The sequence below is a fragment of the Anabrus simplex genome, chromosome 6 (genome assembly GCF_040414725.1).
Source record: "Anabrus simplex isolate iqAnaSimp1 chromosome 6, ASM4041472v1, whole genome shotgun sequence".
Lineage (NCBI taxonomy): Eukaryota > Metazoa > Arthropoda > Insecta > Orthoptera > Tettigoniidae > Anabrus > Anabrus simplex.
The window spans coordinates 212,948,621-212,966,880 of record NC_090270.1 but is presented as its reverse complement, the minus strand read 5'-3'; the positions used below and the strand labels follow the sequence as shown (position 1 = coordinate 212,966,880).

The 18,260-nt window shown below is 38.9% G+C and overlaps 1 protein-coding gene across 2 annotated transcripts in view; it reads right to left on the bottom strand.

The window, feature by feature from the left end:
* The window catches only part of LOC136875663 (tubulin beta-1 chain), a 97,084-nt gene that overhangs the window by 62,067 nt on the left and 16,757 nt on the right, over nucleotides 1–18,260 (bottom strand). For both annotated transcript variants that reach the window (XM_067149209.2, XM_067149210.2), the window contains exon 2: nucleotides 3,839–3,947. In XM_067149209.2, coding sequence (XP_067005310.2) covers nucleotides 3,839–3,947 — 109 coding nt within the window. The remainder of the gene's footprint in view (nucleotides 1–3,838; nucleotides 3,948–18,260) is intronic.

The window sequence follows — 18,260 nt, the reverse complement described above, 5'->3', positions numbered from 1 at the left end:
TTACAAGTTCAACTGAGTACAAGTTCAAAGAGGTATTTAAGCATTTTCAACATCGGACAGTTACTTTTTGAGTTATCAATAAAAACCTTATTTGGGCTTTTGCGTGCCGCATCACCCAGCGTGGGGTCGGCCAAGAACATGTTGGCACCCAAGCTGTTTCCTGGGGCATTGATTCCAGCCACAAATTGGATACCAGGCATGCACTTTAAACTATCGTACACAAGGTGATGTACCGTACCATACCCGGGGTGTGCAACGTTATTGTATGACTGGCGAACACACTACGGGAAAGGGAGATTAAAATTTTTGTTTTATTTTGTAATCCATGTGTAACAGGTCAGCGTCATAACAATTACACTGACGAGACTATGTTCCCGAGACCACACCCTTAGGATCATTTCCAGTGAAGTCTACCTCTGACATTCGTTTGCTTTTCTAGGAGCAACTCTTCAGATGTCCTCTGTTATGTTTACTTCTCAATTCATACAGTAGTATGTACTGCACACTCAAACCAGAGGCAATTAGGCCTATTGCTTTCGTTATGTTCCTTTGGAGTCAAAGTAATTATTTTATTCTTTTTAAAACATCAACCCTCCCTGTCCTGTCATGAGTTCGCCTGTCAATCACACGTGTACGATATGCTTACATGCCTGGTATCCATTTTATAGCTGGAATCACACGCAGGAAACTACTTGTGTGTCAGTATGTCTTTGCCCGACTGTATGCCGTGTGATGTGGCATGCAAAACCTTGCATGCTGTTATCGATATCTCAAAAGTAACTGTCCGATTTTGAAAATACTTACATATTTGAACTTTTATGCAGTTAAAATTTAGGCCAGATGAAAGAATTTGTGCCATTTCATTTAAAAATATGGATTTAGAATCAGTATCTCCGTTATTAATCACCCCATGAGAATACGTAACACAATATTACAAGCCCCTGGGTATCATTTACGAATATGAAAACAATGCAGATATCTTTAATGGTTTAGACATTATGTCCGTGTAACATCTTAGACAAATAAAACTGTATAATTGAAATGTCACCAGTTGCTAGGAATCTTTAAAGTTATAGCCTAGCTAAAAAGAAGTAGCCTGTCTGTAGTGGAGCCAACTTTCCGATAATCTGTTTCATTACTTGCAATTTCAGACCCAATTACTGTTCACAAGAACTGGAAGTCATGTGGTGGCATTCAAGAGAATTTTTAAAGCCTGCTGCATCATGAATTAAAGGTTCTGACATAAGTGTTCTTTCCAGACTTAAAATTTTACTCTCCTTTCTAGTAATTTTTTTTTTTTTTTTTTTTTTTTTTTTGCCACTCGTCGCATCTGCCCTTTTCTTTAATTGTACTCACTTAAATAATAAAGACTGCAGCTGTAAGTATTTTCTTCCTGACACTATGAATTGTAACCCCACAAACAGCTATTTTGGTGTGGACACAATGTTGAAGTTTGTTAAGAAAAGTTTTGTTAGGTGGGGGAAATATTTCCATTAATGTTTATTAATTTTGGTGTGGAATAACCATTACTGTATGCTTGAAGAGAAAATCCTCAATCAGTGTTCGCAAGATCATTTTTTTTTCCATTTTCCTCTAAAAATATCTTTTTGGTGCTTACCTAGATCACTTTGCTCTGCCATCCTTCAAATTATTTTAGTTTGACAAAAGTGGGAAAATGTTTTTCTTTGACAGTTATTATAAATTATACTGCACAATGAAAATTAGTAAAGTTCTAGGACTACATTATCTTCACATTGGCGATGCTTTGTCATAGAAAGCTGGGATCAAGGACAGGATAAGCAAACACAGGTTAGTGAGGGAGCAAAAATCAACAAAGGTGAGAGTAGGATAAAACGCATGGAGGACAAATTTCTCACTTTCACACCCTGCAATCATCGAACTCCTATCCAATTCTTCTAAATTTCTTTTCAGCAGCCGATCAGTTGTATTTCCTTGTATTAAGTGTAACTTTAAGGAGTCCACCTTTTCAATACTAATCAGTATACTTGTCATAAGAGAAATGCAATTACGTTCTCAATACTATGCGTTTTGTCCTGATATGGGACATCACTTGCTGTAAGAGCACTAGGTACAAATATCCAAAATATTTAAAGGAACACATTAAAAGTACAGTATGTAAAATAATGTATATGTACACTGTATTAAAAAACACTTGTTCATTAAACTACCAAATAAATTTTTCGAGATTTAATTGTGTTTAAATCAAGAGTCCCAAGAAAGCATTAACTTTATATTATAGATAATGTGTAGGGGTTTAAAATAAACTGCAGTAGAAATGCCAAGTTGAGGCCACAGTTAAAAATGGACCACATTTTCATTAAAAGCATTGCATCCTTAGAATTAGATGCTAGGTTAGTCTTATTACTAAAAACAGGAGGCTCTTTGATATTTTGATATTTTAATTCTTACATTTCCTATAGCTAGAGGAACTCATTGTAGTGAAAATTCTCAAAAGCATTAAAAAGGACAGAAGACTACTGAGCACTAAGAATGTATGGAGTTCAAAGCTGGTTCAACCTCATTTCTATGAAAGTAGCACGTATTTATAGCACCCTGGAGCTTTCGAATACTACTTTTGAAAAACTGGTCTCCATGACCCACAGTGACTAACAAGGTCTGCAGTTCATGGAGATACCCCTAATAATCTATACCACGCAATAATAAACTAGATTTATTTAATTATAATTGTTTAATTCAATGAAGGTTCCATCAGAAACGTAATAAATATGAAAGGGTTGCACCTGCAGGAAAAAAAAAAAAAAATTTCCATCTCCCACTCCCCAACAAGAAAATTACATGCAACCTATCAGCAACACAAATTTCACCATAGCAGATATTTTAATACAATCTATATTCACTGAATATAGGATATTAAAGGAATTACTATAAAATTACAAAACTAATCTTATAATAGATATTTTAAGTTCAATATTTTGTAGGGTTAGAAATACAACGTAAATAAATATGATTTCTTAAAAGTTTTATAACTTTACTGTACTCTTATTCAAAAATAAACTGGACCATGCAGCATACTTTCTGGGATGCACAGGCACTTTATTTTATTGCTATCCATGGATCATGCATTCTATGCTGAAGAGGCCGATTTCAGCGAGCCTGTCTTGGGTTAAACTTGTACAGATGCACCTACGAAATTTTAAGTTTAGGAAAATGTTTGTTTTGTGGATGAAACAGGATTAGGAATACTTAGGTCTAATATTTGATATTCTGGTACAGATTTTACCTGTTTATTTAACAACAGCGTGGCTCAGACATTTGCGAGAGCGTGCCGTTTGTTATGAGAGAGAGCTGTACTTTGACTCAACACGGTAAATCATTTACAGGCAGATCCAACCATTCAACAACATTATTCCCCATACATACTGAAAAAAAAAAAAAAAAAAAAAAAACCCTCAACTTTTTCGGCCAATCATGCAAATATTACCTTGTCACCTTTCCCGCACAGAGTGACATTCAGGTGAAGTTATTTAGTTTATCTTGGGAAGTCTGGGGGCCCTCCATCCCTGGAGCTGCCTGCATTACAGGGCCTAACATTACACCACTGTTCCGTGCATTGTTCTGACCAAGAACTTTAACATTCTGAAGAACAATGTGGAAAATTACTATCAGGAAAATATCCCTCAATAAATAGGGGAAAGGCGGGATGACCAATTCTGTGTCCAGTGGCGTACATTAATGGACTGTATTTATTGGCCATTGTCAACATTCCCTGCTTTTACTGTAAATGGCATCACAAGAAAATTGAAGTTTAATATTACCGTATGACATCAGAGCTAGATAATTTGGGTGGATGTCTTACCGAATGCTTGATTGTAGTAAACATTTATTCGCTCCAGCTGCAGGTTCGAGGTTCCAACGTACTTTCCTGTGGCATCTATCCCATGCTCTCTAGTTATTACTTCCCAGAACTGCAACAAAAAATAGATGCCAATTATTAAAGGACTGAATAACTATATATACAGAAATTTTCCATAAAACCTTAACTAGGTGAGAAAGACTATTGGCTTATTCCTCTGTTGAAGGAAGGTAAGAGGGTGAAGCATACTTCAATATTACTGTTTAGTTCTCTTCATGTAGAATATGTCTATTGTTTCCTTATATCTCAATCAATCACTAATTATCTGCATTTAGAGCAGTCGCCCAGGTGGCAGATTGCCTATCTGTTTTCCTAACTGTTTCTTTTTCTCGCTAAAAAATCTGTGTACCAAACTCCCTTTAACAATTTGAAAATGATTATACAAACTAGCATAAATACAAAATCTATCTTGAAAAGAGAAGGACCATACAGATTTCAAAGTAAAATGGTGCAAGATAGTGGCGTGCGCGCCATAATTGTGATGGAATTTAACATCTGCGCATGTGGTAACTCGGGACAATACGTATAGCCAAGTATTTAGTTTTCATCGATGCAAATTCTATTGATACCCGAGACAATACAGGATCATCCTATTAACAGAGAACCGTAGGTGAAGCCTCGGCCGGCAAGCTATAGCTTCCCGCCGGCCAGGTAATACGAGATCAAACTAGAGTGTCTGCCTGATAAATTCGTAAGTTCTCATCCCTAAGTTCTTGTCATGAAGAGGTTCTTCAGGGAGCAGATTAGGCTTTTCAGCACTCCAGTATCGGCTGTTGAGAGTTTTTGTACCCAACTAACTGAAACCAGGCTTCGTCTGTGAAGAGAATGTGATCGGGATAAATTTCTCCGTCATGCACATTACTGAAAATCTATTCACTAAATCTCTTTGATGGGCTGTCCCTTATAAACGAGTATGATTGTCTTCCTGAAGAACTTAGTTTTTGTGAGACCTTAAGTCTCTTGAGGCCAATCCTAGAACCACAGATTTTTCCACATTTGACATTTGTTCTGTTAGGTACTGGCTGTGTAGTTTTGTTTTTCTTCATGAGCTTATGTTTTCTTGCATTGTGCTTGTCAATTTCTGTTCTCTGCCTTTCTTGCTTGAAGCGCTGAGTTTCTTCCAAGACATTGCGACGCCAGACTGCGGTTACGTGCTGTAGCTTTCCAGTTGTTAGTTTTTATTTGACACTTTTCCATGTTGGATTTTAGCGCATCTTTGTAATGCTTTTGTGGTCTTCCAAGTTTTCTATGACCATCCTTTAGCTGGGAGTACATAATTATTTTTGTTTTGGGAGACAGAATTCAGGCATGCAAAAGATGTGGCCTGTCCAGCAAAGTTGGTGCTTGATAGTCATGGCCTCAATACCAGTGAAGTTAGCTTATTCCAGAACACTGATGTTAGTGTGTCGATCTTACCATTTCACCCTCAGGATCCTTCTCAGGCAACGTTGATTGTATTTTTTCCAGGCATCTTATGTGCCTCCTGTAGGTAGTCCACGTTTTGCATCCAAATGTAAGAGATGGTATAACAGTAGCTTTGTACACACAAAGCTTATAGTCTGAGTGCTGATATTATCAAAGACCCTTGACCGAAGACTAACAAAAGCCATACTAGCACACTAGAGGCGGTGTTGAATCTCATCAAGAATTGCATTTTCTGAGAGATGGCTGCCAAGGTTCTTCAGAACTTTGCCTTGGACTGTGATTGTAGGACATACGGAGGTGGAGTTGGGTGCAGGCTGGTAAAAGATCTGAGTCTTTTGGGGGTAAAAGCTTAGGCCAATACTTGTATAAACTTCAACAAATGCATTTAAGATTGCTTGTAAATCTTGTTCAGAGTTTGCAAGAACAACATTGTCAACAGTATACTGAAGTTCAATGAAAGATGTAATTGAATTTTTGGTCTTGGCTTGTCTACTGAGATTGAATAAACCTCCATCAGTCCTGTATTCAATTTCTATGCCTTTTGGTAGTTTCCCATCAACAGGATGAAGTATAGTCCCAACAAATATTGAGAACAGAGTGGGAGTTTTCACACAACCTTGCTTCATACCTGCTGTGATTTCAAAATTTTCTCCAGGGTTATTGTTGACAAGAACCATGCGTTTCATATTATCATGCAGCAATCTAAGAATATTTATGTACTTATTCTTGCCTATTCTTGCTAGGATCTTCCACAGGGTATCTTTTAACCAAATCAATGCCTATCTATGAATGCTATGTATAGAGGTAGACATTCTTTGCATTTCTCCTGCACTTGTCTAGCACAGAAAATCATACCTGTTGTGCTGCCATTGGGTTGAAATCCACACACAGTTTCAGGTAAGCAGTCTTCAGCGGGAGGCATCAGGCGGTTGGGTAGAATTCGAGCAAGTATTTTCCTAGCAATAGAAAGAAGGGTAATTCCACGGTAGTTACCAGTCAGTCAGTTCTGTCTCCTTTCTTTAAGATCGTAACTATCAGAGCATCTCTGAGATCAGAAGGTATTGTTTCAGTGTTCCATATTTCGACTGAGCATTAGTGTACGTTCAGCAAGAATTCGTCCACCTTCCTAGAAAAATTCAGCAGGAATTCTATCTGATCTGGCAGCTCTATTATTTTTGAGCTGTTTAATAGAATTTTCAACTTCTTGTAAGAAAGGAACTTCGCCAAGGTAAGATTTTGTAGGTTTTTGTGGAATTTTCAGGATTTCTACTATGTTTATCTCTGGGTCCTGTTTCACCAGTTCATGGAAATGTTCTTTCCATCGTGCATTAATGGAATTACTGTCTTTTAGAAGAGTAGAGCCATTCCTAGATTTAAGAGTGTTTAATCCTTGAGCTGTTGGGCAAGATACGGTTTTTGAAAAGAAAAAAAAAAGCTCTAGTGTTAGTGTCTGCTAGATGTTTCATTTCTTGAGACTTCATCGTCCAACTGTTTTGCAGAACACTGGTTTTCCTCTGAACATCTGCTTTTGCTTCTTGATATTCTCATTTCTTGGAGAGTGAACTAGGATTGATCTGCCAAGTTTGGTGTGCTGCTTTCTTTTTTTCTATTAGAGTCAATTTCTTGGTCATTTTCATCAAACCAGTCTTGATGTTTGACCCTAAGGTGTCCTACCGATTCTTCACCAGGTGATAGTATTGCAGTCTTCAGTGTTACCCAGTGTTCTTCAGTGGTTTTAGGATATTCATCCAGCAGTTTATCACCTAGGAGTTGTTGAAATTTTGCTTTAGTGCTATGATCCTTGGGACGGTCTGTTCATTTTAGGTCTCTTAAGTTTTCTGATTCCTTCGCTGCACGTGGATGTGAAGGGTCATCGTAGATCGTATAAGTCTGTGGTCCGTCCAGCAGTTGTCAGCACTTAGAGCCTTTGTGATTACCAAATCGCGTTGGTCTCGGGTGCGTACAATTATGTAATCAATTAGATGCCAGTGTCTTGACCATGGACGTTGCCATGATGTTTTAAATTTATCCTTTTGTCTGGAATAATGATCATAATTCTGTTTCACATAGGCTTTATTGCACCCTACGGGTCAGGGTGACCACAGTATTTTTCGCAACTAGTCAGTTACATATCTCAGGGCATTCATGCCTCCAGAAAAATGGTTAATTTTTCTATGTTTTGGTTTTACGTGTGTTCAAAGAGAAAATAATGACACCATATGCGGTCCAGCATTACGTACGGTAATTCAACGCTCAGCAGTGGATTTCGCGTGCGCAAACTTCAGTCAACTTTTCGACAAACACATCTGCATAACGAGAACCTTACTCTCTAAGTATAACTACATACTACCATTACAAATGAAAACTCATTCCATTCTATAAAAAATCAACCAAGAAACACATTTATTAAATTATCAAGACTTGCGAAAGAAATGGTTAATGTCAAATATTGCTCATGATCTTCCAATTGTCAACCTAATAAATAAATATTCTAATTCCTAAATCAAATATTCTAAGTCAGCGCTGGCTTATTCCTAAATTAAGTTTTCATATCTTAACATTCTGGGTCGCGTATTCCTGAAATGAATTGTTGCTTTGTTTAATCTTCCTATTAAAATTTACATCTGGTCATTTAAGTATACAGTATATCATAGTCTTCTGATCACGGTCAAAATTCGGTATATCAGTAAATTATTCCATCACTCATGGTGTTAATTATACACCCTCATCAAAAATACAATCATTACATTGTTCAAATTATCGTGGAAATGAACTGAATGTGAATAAAAGTGTTCTGAATACTAATATCAGTGACCTAAGTTACATTGAAAATTATCTGAGTTCGTTGGTGCAGACTACAGTGAGGAAAATGAAATATTGAATGACGCACTAAGCTTCTCGGTCCAATTGCCACTTAAGTACGGCTCCTAGCTAAATATTCGCTCTAATAATATTTCAGATTAACAAAGCATCAATGATATCCTACGTAAATCTCAAATAATTTCCCTACTCTAGCTATATAATTTCTTATGTAACGTATTCCAGTTCAATATGCACGTAGCCAATAAGCATTTTTTCATATATGGATGTGCAAGTGCCTACATTAAGATATTTTAACACTACATTACCTTACTAGTTACATCCTAGTTTGATCTTCCACGCCATTAACATTCATTCAGAATACGACAGTCATGCATTCATATACCCATCACCGGTTGTTATAATAGTCAAACCACTTTCACACTTCATTAAAATATGCGTAATTTTATTGTCCATACCTTGCTATAGTTCCTCCCTGGGGCATACTTATATTCCGTAGTCGCTTTACTTGTGCTCCTATATCGCACATTATATATACGTTTTACTTCCTGTTAATCTGCGCAATAATATATTTAAAATATCATATATACTTCATTATTTCATTACTAACCTTCGTTTCAACCCATATTTAATTAATTTAACATCTATAATTATCGCGTTTAACCTCCAATATTAATTAAACACAACGATACTATACGCGCACTTTATCTTGAGCCCGCATCTCCATAGTAACGAATGGGAACTAGGGCTGAAGAAAAGTGCGCGTACACGTATCACTCCAATAGCGCAGAATTCGTTCCTCAAAACGCATTTTGTCATACAATTTAACATATAACCCCAAATTCAGTATCTTTTTTTTTTCAATATAATAACACAGCAAAGAGTATGGTAATTTAACTTAACCAATTCAAACATGCGTTCCTCTGTGACGTAAACTGGGTTTGACTGGTATTACATCATTCATGGATCTTTCTAACTAACCGGGATTCTATGAAACATGTTACACTACGTCACACTTAAATCGTATTCTTACTTCCTTGGATAAGATGATATAGTAAATACGTTACCAATCTGTCACGAGATATCGTCTTAAATATCTCACACTGCACTTACTTGTATTCACTGCACACTTAATTATCTCACGTTTAGGCTATTCAGATCTATTGCATATACTGGTAATACTTTACATAAGAAATTATACTACTTAATACTATTACTTAGCTCGCCATTCAATATCTCGGGCCTTAGTTGCTCTTCGGTCTGGTCACAGGCCTTGGATGGAGAACTGGGCAGGTTCTCCATCACTGGTCTCTCGGGTAGAGTGACCTCCTCCACACGGGTCGGGTGGTTTCAACTGCCAGGATGACATCTCCCTCCAGGTTGGTCTATGCCGATTTAGCAAGCCATTATCTGTTCAGGAACACAGTAGACAATATCCATCGATACTGGAAAATGTGAATTCATCATGGTTCTGCGAAGTATATATATTTTTATAATGATTGCCTCTTCATTTACGCTATCGTTGCTATTATTTCCACTTAATATAGCTCAATTTCAAGCTCTCGCGACTCAATCAACTTCTTGTTTCCGAACGATTTTGCGTCTAAGTATTTTGACGACCTTTTCGAAATTTCTGGATTTTATTTCTTCTTTACTGTATTTCAACGTTTATCTCTTTGTTTTCTTCAATATTAACGACCTCTGAGCTTAAAATTCACGTTAGATACTGCAAATCTTGCTTATATTTTTAGAGCGATGTTCAGCAAGTCTTATCCTTACGAGGTCAATTTTTTAAGTCAGTTTTTATAATAATCCGATTGACCCTTTTTATTTTTTTAAACAATTCTATCGATTCTACACCATTGTACACCGCCTTCATAGTGGTAGGTTTAAGTTAGTCATGGCCTTCTGACATATATAAGTATCGATATCCTACTACACCTTTCTTTGCCTTGGCTGGCCTCTATCTTCCGTAGGCGCCATTTTGTATTACGTCCAGTAAATGCATCGGGTACATTATTTATGATCCATATGTCCGTACAGAATCTACTCATACTGTTAGAGGGGCCAATGACCTAAGTATTAGGCCCTTTTGAACAACATTCGTCATACAGCTAATCATTTTTATGAACATTTTCGAGGTTTTAGAGTCTTGGTGATAACATTAATACGTTTAATGGAATGGGAAATATTGATAAGAAGCGAAAGAGACGTAGAGTGCTAAAAGATGAAAATGTTGACGACATTGGACAACGCATGAAAAATTCTAAGGACTCTCAGCAGCCTTTCTCAATAAATTGGAATTTGACTGTCCCGTACTGTACCGGTTACGACCTGTACATGCATATTTTTTGAGAGTTAATTGTATTTAATCATCATGCGTATTACTCCGTGCAAGCCTGGTTTGTTTACCTCCAGCGGGACGAGCGAGCAAGCTGAGGACAGTTGTATGTGTGACGTAGCTGCAGGGGCTAGTTAGATCACCCGCCTGTCATGCCACGTGCAGCTGGCCTGAGCTCGTATGTTCTAGATTCAAGCGTCACACCTTCCCGAACATTCGATGGAGAAAAAATTTAAAACTTCTATAATAATTATGGTAGGAATTTGAGCAACATGTCATTTTAAAGGGAATCACATAAAAGTCGCAATGCTTGAATTTCAAGAAAATCCGTCGAGGGATTCAGGAGATAACCAGCTTCACGGCATATTTGACGTAGATGTCCCCAAACCGAATATAAGGAGGGTTCAATATAGCCTGATATCTCAGTCAGTCAGTCACTGTCGAGTAGTCAGCGTGGCTCTACTCGCTGCCATAATCGTCGGAGGCTATCTTCGTGTGGTTATCGTCTCACTGAGGAATTCTGAATTTCCTCGAAGTCTTTATTTACGAGTGTTGAGGAACGAATTCTTCTATGTCTTTATAAATGGGACTTGTAATATTTACGAGTGATGGACTCTAAATTTTCTCCAGTGATTTTTCAAAGACTTAATATTTATGAGTGATGAACTAACATTATTCAAAATTTTCATGAGCATAGACTTGTGATTTTTGCCATTGATGAACTATAACATTATTGAAAGTCTTCATGAACATTGACTGGTGATTTTACTAGTGGTGAGAAAACTAATTATTCAAGGTTTTCATGAACTTTGATTTATAAATACTGCGAGTGACGAAGAACACATTTTCGGAGTTTTGTGGGCATTGATTCAATCAACCTCATTGTACTTGGGTAATGTGATTACCTGCAACATCGTCAGGAACCGTCGGAGGTCATCCCGAGCATCGGGAATTTGAGGCCTATTCCATGCAACCAACCTGGATGGTCCGTCCGCATCTTCTGGAACTTGTTCCAGCCGGTGCGGCCTGGTGAGCTGGAGACCCGGGCCATTTAAAGGACAATGTGGAAGACAACCCATATTTACCATGAGGTGATGTGCAATTTAATATGCATTACATGAATAAACTCTTTATCAAATCAGATTCAAACTTTTCTTGTAGATAGGACCCTACCTCCTGTACCAAGCCCTAGCTAATATTCATCCAGTTTAGCCCTGAGAACTATTCCATGCTTACGTTGAAAATAAATCTTAAAGTCGGGCTCTTTTATTGGTACAGTACAAAGTAGGCGGAAATATAATTATCTGAAATATCTTCGTTTTTATCCCTCGTACGGTATAACTTATCAAATATAAGAGATCAGAAATGTTATTTTACGGAACTTTTTGTACGTACACAGTTTTAGTACATTTGTGTTCATAAAAACCACAACACCTTAGACTTGAGATAGGAAGTTCATATTCACAGGATATGTGCCTTAGGCCGTCATGTTCTGAAGAAATGATCAGCATTTGAACCATGTCGGCCCTCAGGTTCAAGGTCCACATCGATATCTCTGCACACCACCACCGACTGGTATAATGTGCCTGCGGCTCTGGTTGTCGCCATAAACCGAAGGCAATGGATCGGTGTGATTTGAGCAGACTTGCAGGATGCCTCGCAGACGTATGCGAGAACCGCACCATCAAATGCGTGAGTTTGAAAGAGGGCGCATTATTGCATGAGAGAACGTGATGCATCCATCTGGGAAATTGCTGCTCGTGTGGGACGAAATGTGTGTACAATGCAATGGGTGTGTACAGAATGGTTCACAGAAGGCCGTAAAACATCACGAAATGCGTCTGGTCGCACTTGACAGACGTTCCCCTAGAAGGTCGACTCATCTGAATGGCACTGCATGACAAATCTGCGTCCTCCTCAACTCTGGCGCAACAGTGGAACACATCGTACACCATCAGAAGTGACAGTCCGTCGCCGTTTATTATGGTCTGGGTTCTCGGCGAGTCTTTCACTTCTCCGCCCACCTTTGACTAATGTGCATAAATATGCTAGACTGCAATGGTGTATGGAACGACGTCACTGGGGACAGGAATGGTGGCATATAGTGTGTTTGGACGAACCCAAGTTTTATTTGTTTTTGAAAATGATGACCGCATATTGTTTCACCGCAGACAGGGGGAGAGGCATCATATTGACTGGATTCGCACAAGACATACAGCACCAAAGCAAGGCCGTATGGTGTAGGGTGCTATTGGGTAAAACCTCAAATCACAGTTGGTGTGCGTTCAGGGCACTGACCAGTCAGACTTACGTGAATGACATCCTGCGACCCGTAGTATTTCGAGTAGGTGAATGGATGCTTCAGATAAGCGCCTAGTCATCGTCTTCGTAACATGCTGAAACTTTTGACTACTTTGCCCCTGTGATTAGTCTATTTCGAGTAGCACGTTTCGCCTCTCCATAGTTTCTTAGTCCTAAGTTCTCAAGAAATGGCCTCGCGAAGGACTTATGGCCCGCAGGCCTGAGTATTTTGGAATAGCTATTAGAGTCCTTATCTAATAATGGAAATTATAATTTTCTGTAATCCCTCCGAAGTATTTGAGTTATCTGCTGTACTATATCACCATCCACTTGCACATGCAATAGACCTTTTACTTAATAAACATATCTTCATTGCAGAGTTGTGTGTTTCAGAGTTAAGTGTAAACTTTTTAAGTAACTATGCGCCTAAACAATTCACAGTTTAACCATCTGTATCCTACTACTTTTACTTTAATAAATAAATGAAAATTTCTTCATACACACTTCGAAAATTAAGAAAATATTGCAAGAAAAACCTATGGATATCTTCAAAGAATGAATCTCAACAGATAGTCGGTAAGAATTAAATTACCTTGGAAAACGGAACATAGCTAGAATGAGGATTAAAGAAACCGAGATGCACACAGGCTAGGAGCATACACAGAACGTTCACCACTCGCGAACATGTATGTATGTATGTATGTTTGTTAAGTCCGTCAGCGCAAACGCTGGTGGGATCCTCAAGAGCTCTGCATCAGCTGTCGTAGATGGCCTAGGCATCACTGAAGTGGCGTACTAGAGAAATGAGCGAGGTAATCTCCCGTTTCTTTCCTCACCGAGCCAGAGTGCTATTACCTATCAGTCTGCCAAGCCCATTGAAATGCATACACCAGTCGACGCTATGAGAAACATGTTCACACCATTCATAGCAGGGACTGGCTACATAAGGATTGGCATTACTAGCATCGCTCATACCTCAGTCACTCTTATATTGTCAAAGCCAAGGATAAAACAGAGACAGATCTATGAAAGTAAAAAGTTGCTCTAGCCTGTACCGGAAGACAGTGCACTGTAAACTCTAGATCCTGCCAGCAAAGGCATAGCGAACAAGTTACGAATCTCTAAATGACCCCTGAAAACAAACAGGAATAACTGTACAGACTGGACAGAGGAAAAATCTAGAGGAATTCGTAAAAGATTTGTGGGAGAAATGGAAGCGAAGAAGTAATGAAAAAAAATTACTCCACAGTAGTTCATATGAATCGAAGAATTAAGATATCAATAAAATCACTTTCCAGTGAGGATTCACGAATTATTTGACAGCTTGTCCCCATAGACTAAAACCCAAGAAAGAATGTTAAGAAGCAGTTTGTTCAGCTGCGATTTAACGCATTTTTTATGAAATAACAGTTATTAGTCACTTTTGAAGTTTATTTAATGATCTATATTTTTGGCTCATTGACTGAATGGTCAGCATACAGGTCTTCGGTGTAGAGGGTCCCGGTTTAGATTCCCGGCAGGATAGAAGATTTGAACTGCATACGTCTTAATACACTTCCCTTCATCCACATGCAATACATCTCACAACCATCAGAGAAATAAACAACAGTGGATACATCCCTCCACCTAGGGATGGCGTCGCATAACAGAGCCAAATCCACAACTGGTGACGACCCCGATAAAATGGGAAAAGGCCAGGAATAGATTACACGATTCTTTTACAATTGCTTTATATCAAAATGACACAGACGGCGGTGGGATAGGAAAGACTAGGAGTGGGAGGGAAGCGGCCGCGGCCTTTAAAGTATAGCTCCAGTATTTACCTGCTATTAAAGTGGGAAACTACAAAAAAAAAAAAAAAAAAAAAAAAAAAAAAAAAAAAAAAAAAAAAAAAATCTTCAGGGTGCCGACAGATGTGTTCGAACACACTATCTCCCTAATGCAAGCTTTCAGCTACGCGACCCTAACCGCACCGTCAACTCGCGCGGTGATAACATCATTTTCTTATTTATTTCATAAAAACTACGAAAGTGACTGGTAACAGCGATTTACAACATCAAATAATTATTTCACAGTCATGGAGAAGGCGTACCTCAAACCATGGTTAAGTTCAAGAAACCAATGTACTTCTGAACGCAAAAAGAACATTCAATGCAGCAAACAAAAGCGTGAAGTCGTTTTTGCAATTTGAGAAACAATTCTGGACACAAACTTTAACAAACATATTCCTAGTTACTTTGGTGTAATCATCATCATCATCATGTCCCACTAACTTGATATGTTTCACGGAGACGCCAAGGTGCTTTAATTTTGTTGCGTAAGAGTCATTTTACATAATGATAAATATACTTACACCAGACTGATTACATATGAGCCCCTTCGCGCACTGCTAGCCAGACGGGATCGCTACACTCAGCCTGGCAGATTACAATTTGATGTTACTGGTTTAACATCCTACCCACTACTTATGTAGTTGTCGGAGATGCTGATGTCGAGTTCTTTTGTCTCTGAGGGGTAATTTTATGCGTCTCTGAATCTACCGTAACTACACTTCAGAATTCTACTACAAGGGGGCCTGACGCCGATCTCGGTCGCTGGTGAGAGCAAGTCCCTTATTAGTCTTACTACGCGTGCATGTTACGTAGTTACTCGCATTTCCATACTACAGTCGGAGAAGGGGCTGTTAACATCTCTTCCTATAAATTAGCATTTGCCACAATACAAGTCTGCCATTTACATTCCATTAAGAGCCCTGATCCAAGGTCGAATCTGCGTTCTTTAAGCTGAACGTCAACTTTCTAGGAGTCGCCCTCTCAGTACAACCGCTAAGGAGAAGTGAAAGTTCGCAGGAACGTAAACTTATCTACAATAGGCTTAGTATATCGCTCGCCATTCAAATCAATCATTGATCTGCATTTAGGGCTGTCGCTAGGTGGTACATTCCATTATCACTTACCTAGTATTTTCTAACATTCTCTCGAACTCCTGAATTAATCGAACATTTCCCCTTATAAATTATTGTAATCCCCAATTCCTCTAAATATAAAATATTTGCCTCTGTTTGTCCTCTTGAATTCCCCACTATCTTTAAAAGCTACACTCAAGATAATTCGTCTACTGAATTCATTCCTCGCCACCTCTCCTTTGACAGCAGCGAAAATGCTGCTTAATCGAGCAACTCTTCGGCTCAGTCATCCCAGTCCAAAGTTTGCAACATTTGAATCAAGGGGAAGAGGATCACAATATAATTATATATATCGGGTGGTTCACCTGCCTCTTATTTTTTCGAAGGTAGGCAACCGAGATAACGCGTAGGGCCTATAACCTAAAGATCCTTATGAATGAAATGATATGGCGTATGGCTTTCTAGTAGTCCAGCGAGTGTCTGAGGACAAGTACGGCTCGCCAGATGCAGGTCTTGATTTGACATCCGTAGGCGACCTGCGCGTCGTGATGAGCGATACTTGTAATTTATTTTTTTAAACATCAAATAACTTGAGATTTCTCTTTATGGTCGATAAGGCTCTCCTGTGCCCGTGTGTCATTGTACTGCAAGTTTATCCATACATCTAGCAAAGGCAAAACTACTATGCACAATTCTGCGCCAAATAATAAGGACCATTCTACAAACTTGTGATTTATTGCGCCTTGAAATAAATCTGGTACGTGTAATACGATCGAATTTACAGCTGACGTCACGTGTTCTGTAATTAAATAAGTTAAATGAAGATTGCAACATAGCATTGAAATCTTTGACACGGATATTACCTTTCAAGGTGGAACGGTCAAATGTAAGTACTAAATCTCTAGCAAGTATCATGGATGTTAACTTCGTGGCCGAATCTGTTAAGGGCTGGAACACAAGGTGTGTAAGTATCGGCAGGGTATTGGTTTGGATCCAGCATGAGGAAAATCTTTTGAACGACAGATGTGCTTCATTTCAATAAATTATGCCATATGCTCTACGTCTCACTAATTACGCTTTAACTGCTTTCGGAGACACCGAGGTACCGGAATTTTGTCCCGCACGAGTCCTTTTACGTTCCAGTAAATCTAACGACACGAGGCTGACGCATTAGAGCACCCTAAAATACCACCGGACTGAGGCAGGATCGTACCTACCAAGTTGGGGTCAGAAAGCCGTCGACTCAACCGTCTGAGCCACTCATCCCGGCATGCTCCATTTTAGCGGGGATACACTAGTTTTTACTCTTATTTGGCTTCTTTTCGTTAAGGATGGGGAGGAAGGATTGGGGAGGAAATCGGCATAAGTATTACTAAAGTACCGTCTCGGCATTTGCCTGGTGGTGAAAATGGGAAACTGAGGAAAACTATTTTCAGGACGACCAGCATGGGATTCGAATCCACAACCTCCCGAGTCCAACGCACAGAAATAATAATCCACACCTACGAGGTCACATCACAGCACTTATTTACTTCCTCACGATGTATTCCTATGAAGAGTACGTTGAGTTGTTGCTAATTTATGGAGAAGGTACGGTCGAGTTAACATGTATGCCAGCTGTTCCGTAATTGTACAAAGTTAAATGAACACTAAAGCATCTGGCCTATTGAACACTGACACGGATTATAACTTCCGATATCGAACGGCCATACTTAAGTAATACTCCTTTAGCGAGAGTCTTGTATGTTGTATTTGTGGCTGAGTCGATTAAGGGCCGGTGTCAAGGTGTCCGAATGCTGGTAATGCAGTGGATCGATTCCAAACTTTTGCATGTTTTTTACTAAGAAATAGTGACCCGTTTTAACGAGCACACATTGTTTATGGACACCTACCAGGTCACATCCCAACACGTATTCATTCACTCGCGATATATTCCAATGACGAGTACGTTGATAGTTTGCTCATTTGCGGGGAAACAAGGCAGAACGCAGTCCAGTCGCAACGTCTCTTTCACGAGCGTTTTCCTGACAAAAAAACTACCGATACGTTCCGGAAACTAACGAAGATTGCGGTCAACTGGCACGCTTGGAAGGGTAACTTCCTTTAGAGATGCTTCTATGACGTCTGGGCCAAATGAAAAGGCTGTTTTTGACTCTGCCCATAGTAACCCTCATACTAGTACTCGAACACTCGCACAACAGACTAACAATCCGGTCATTAGTCATGTTGATAGTATGTTGATAAACGGGGTTAAAAGTGAGGTTGTGAGTTTCACAAATAGGAAAAGTCCTCTCAGTTTTAATTACTGCGTTGATGGTGTGAAAGTTCCTTTTGGGGATCATTGTAAGTATCTAGGTGTTAATATAAGGAAAGATCTTCATTGGGGTAATCACATAAATGGGATTGTAAATAAAGGGTACAGATCTCTGCACATGGTTATGAGGGTGTTTAGGGGTTGTAGTAAGGATGTAAAGGAGAGTGCATATAAGTCTCTGGTAAGACCCCAACTAGAGTATGGTTCCAGTGTATGGGACCGTCACCAGGATTACCTGATTCAAGAACTGGAAAAAATC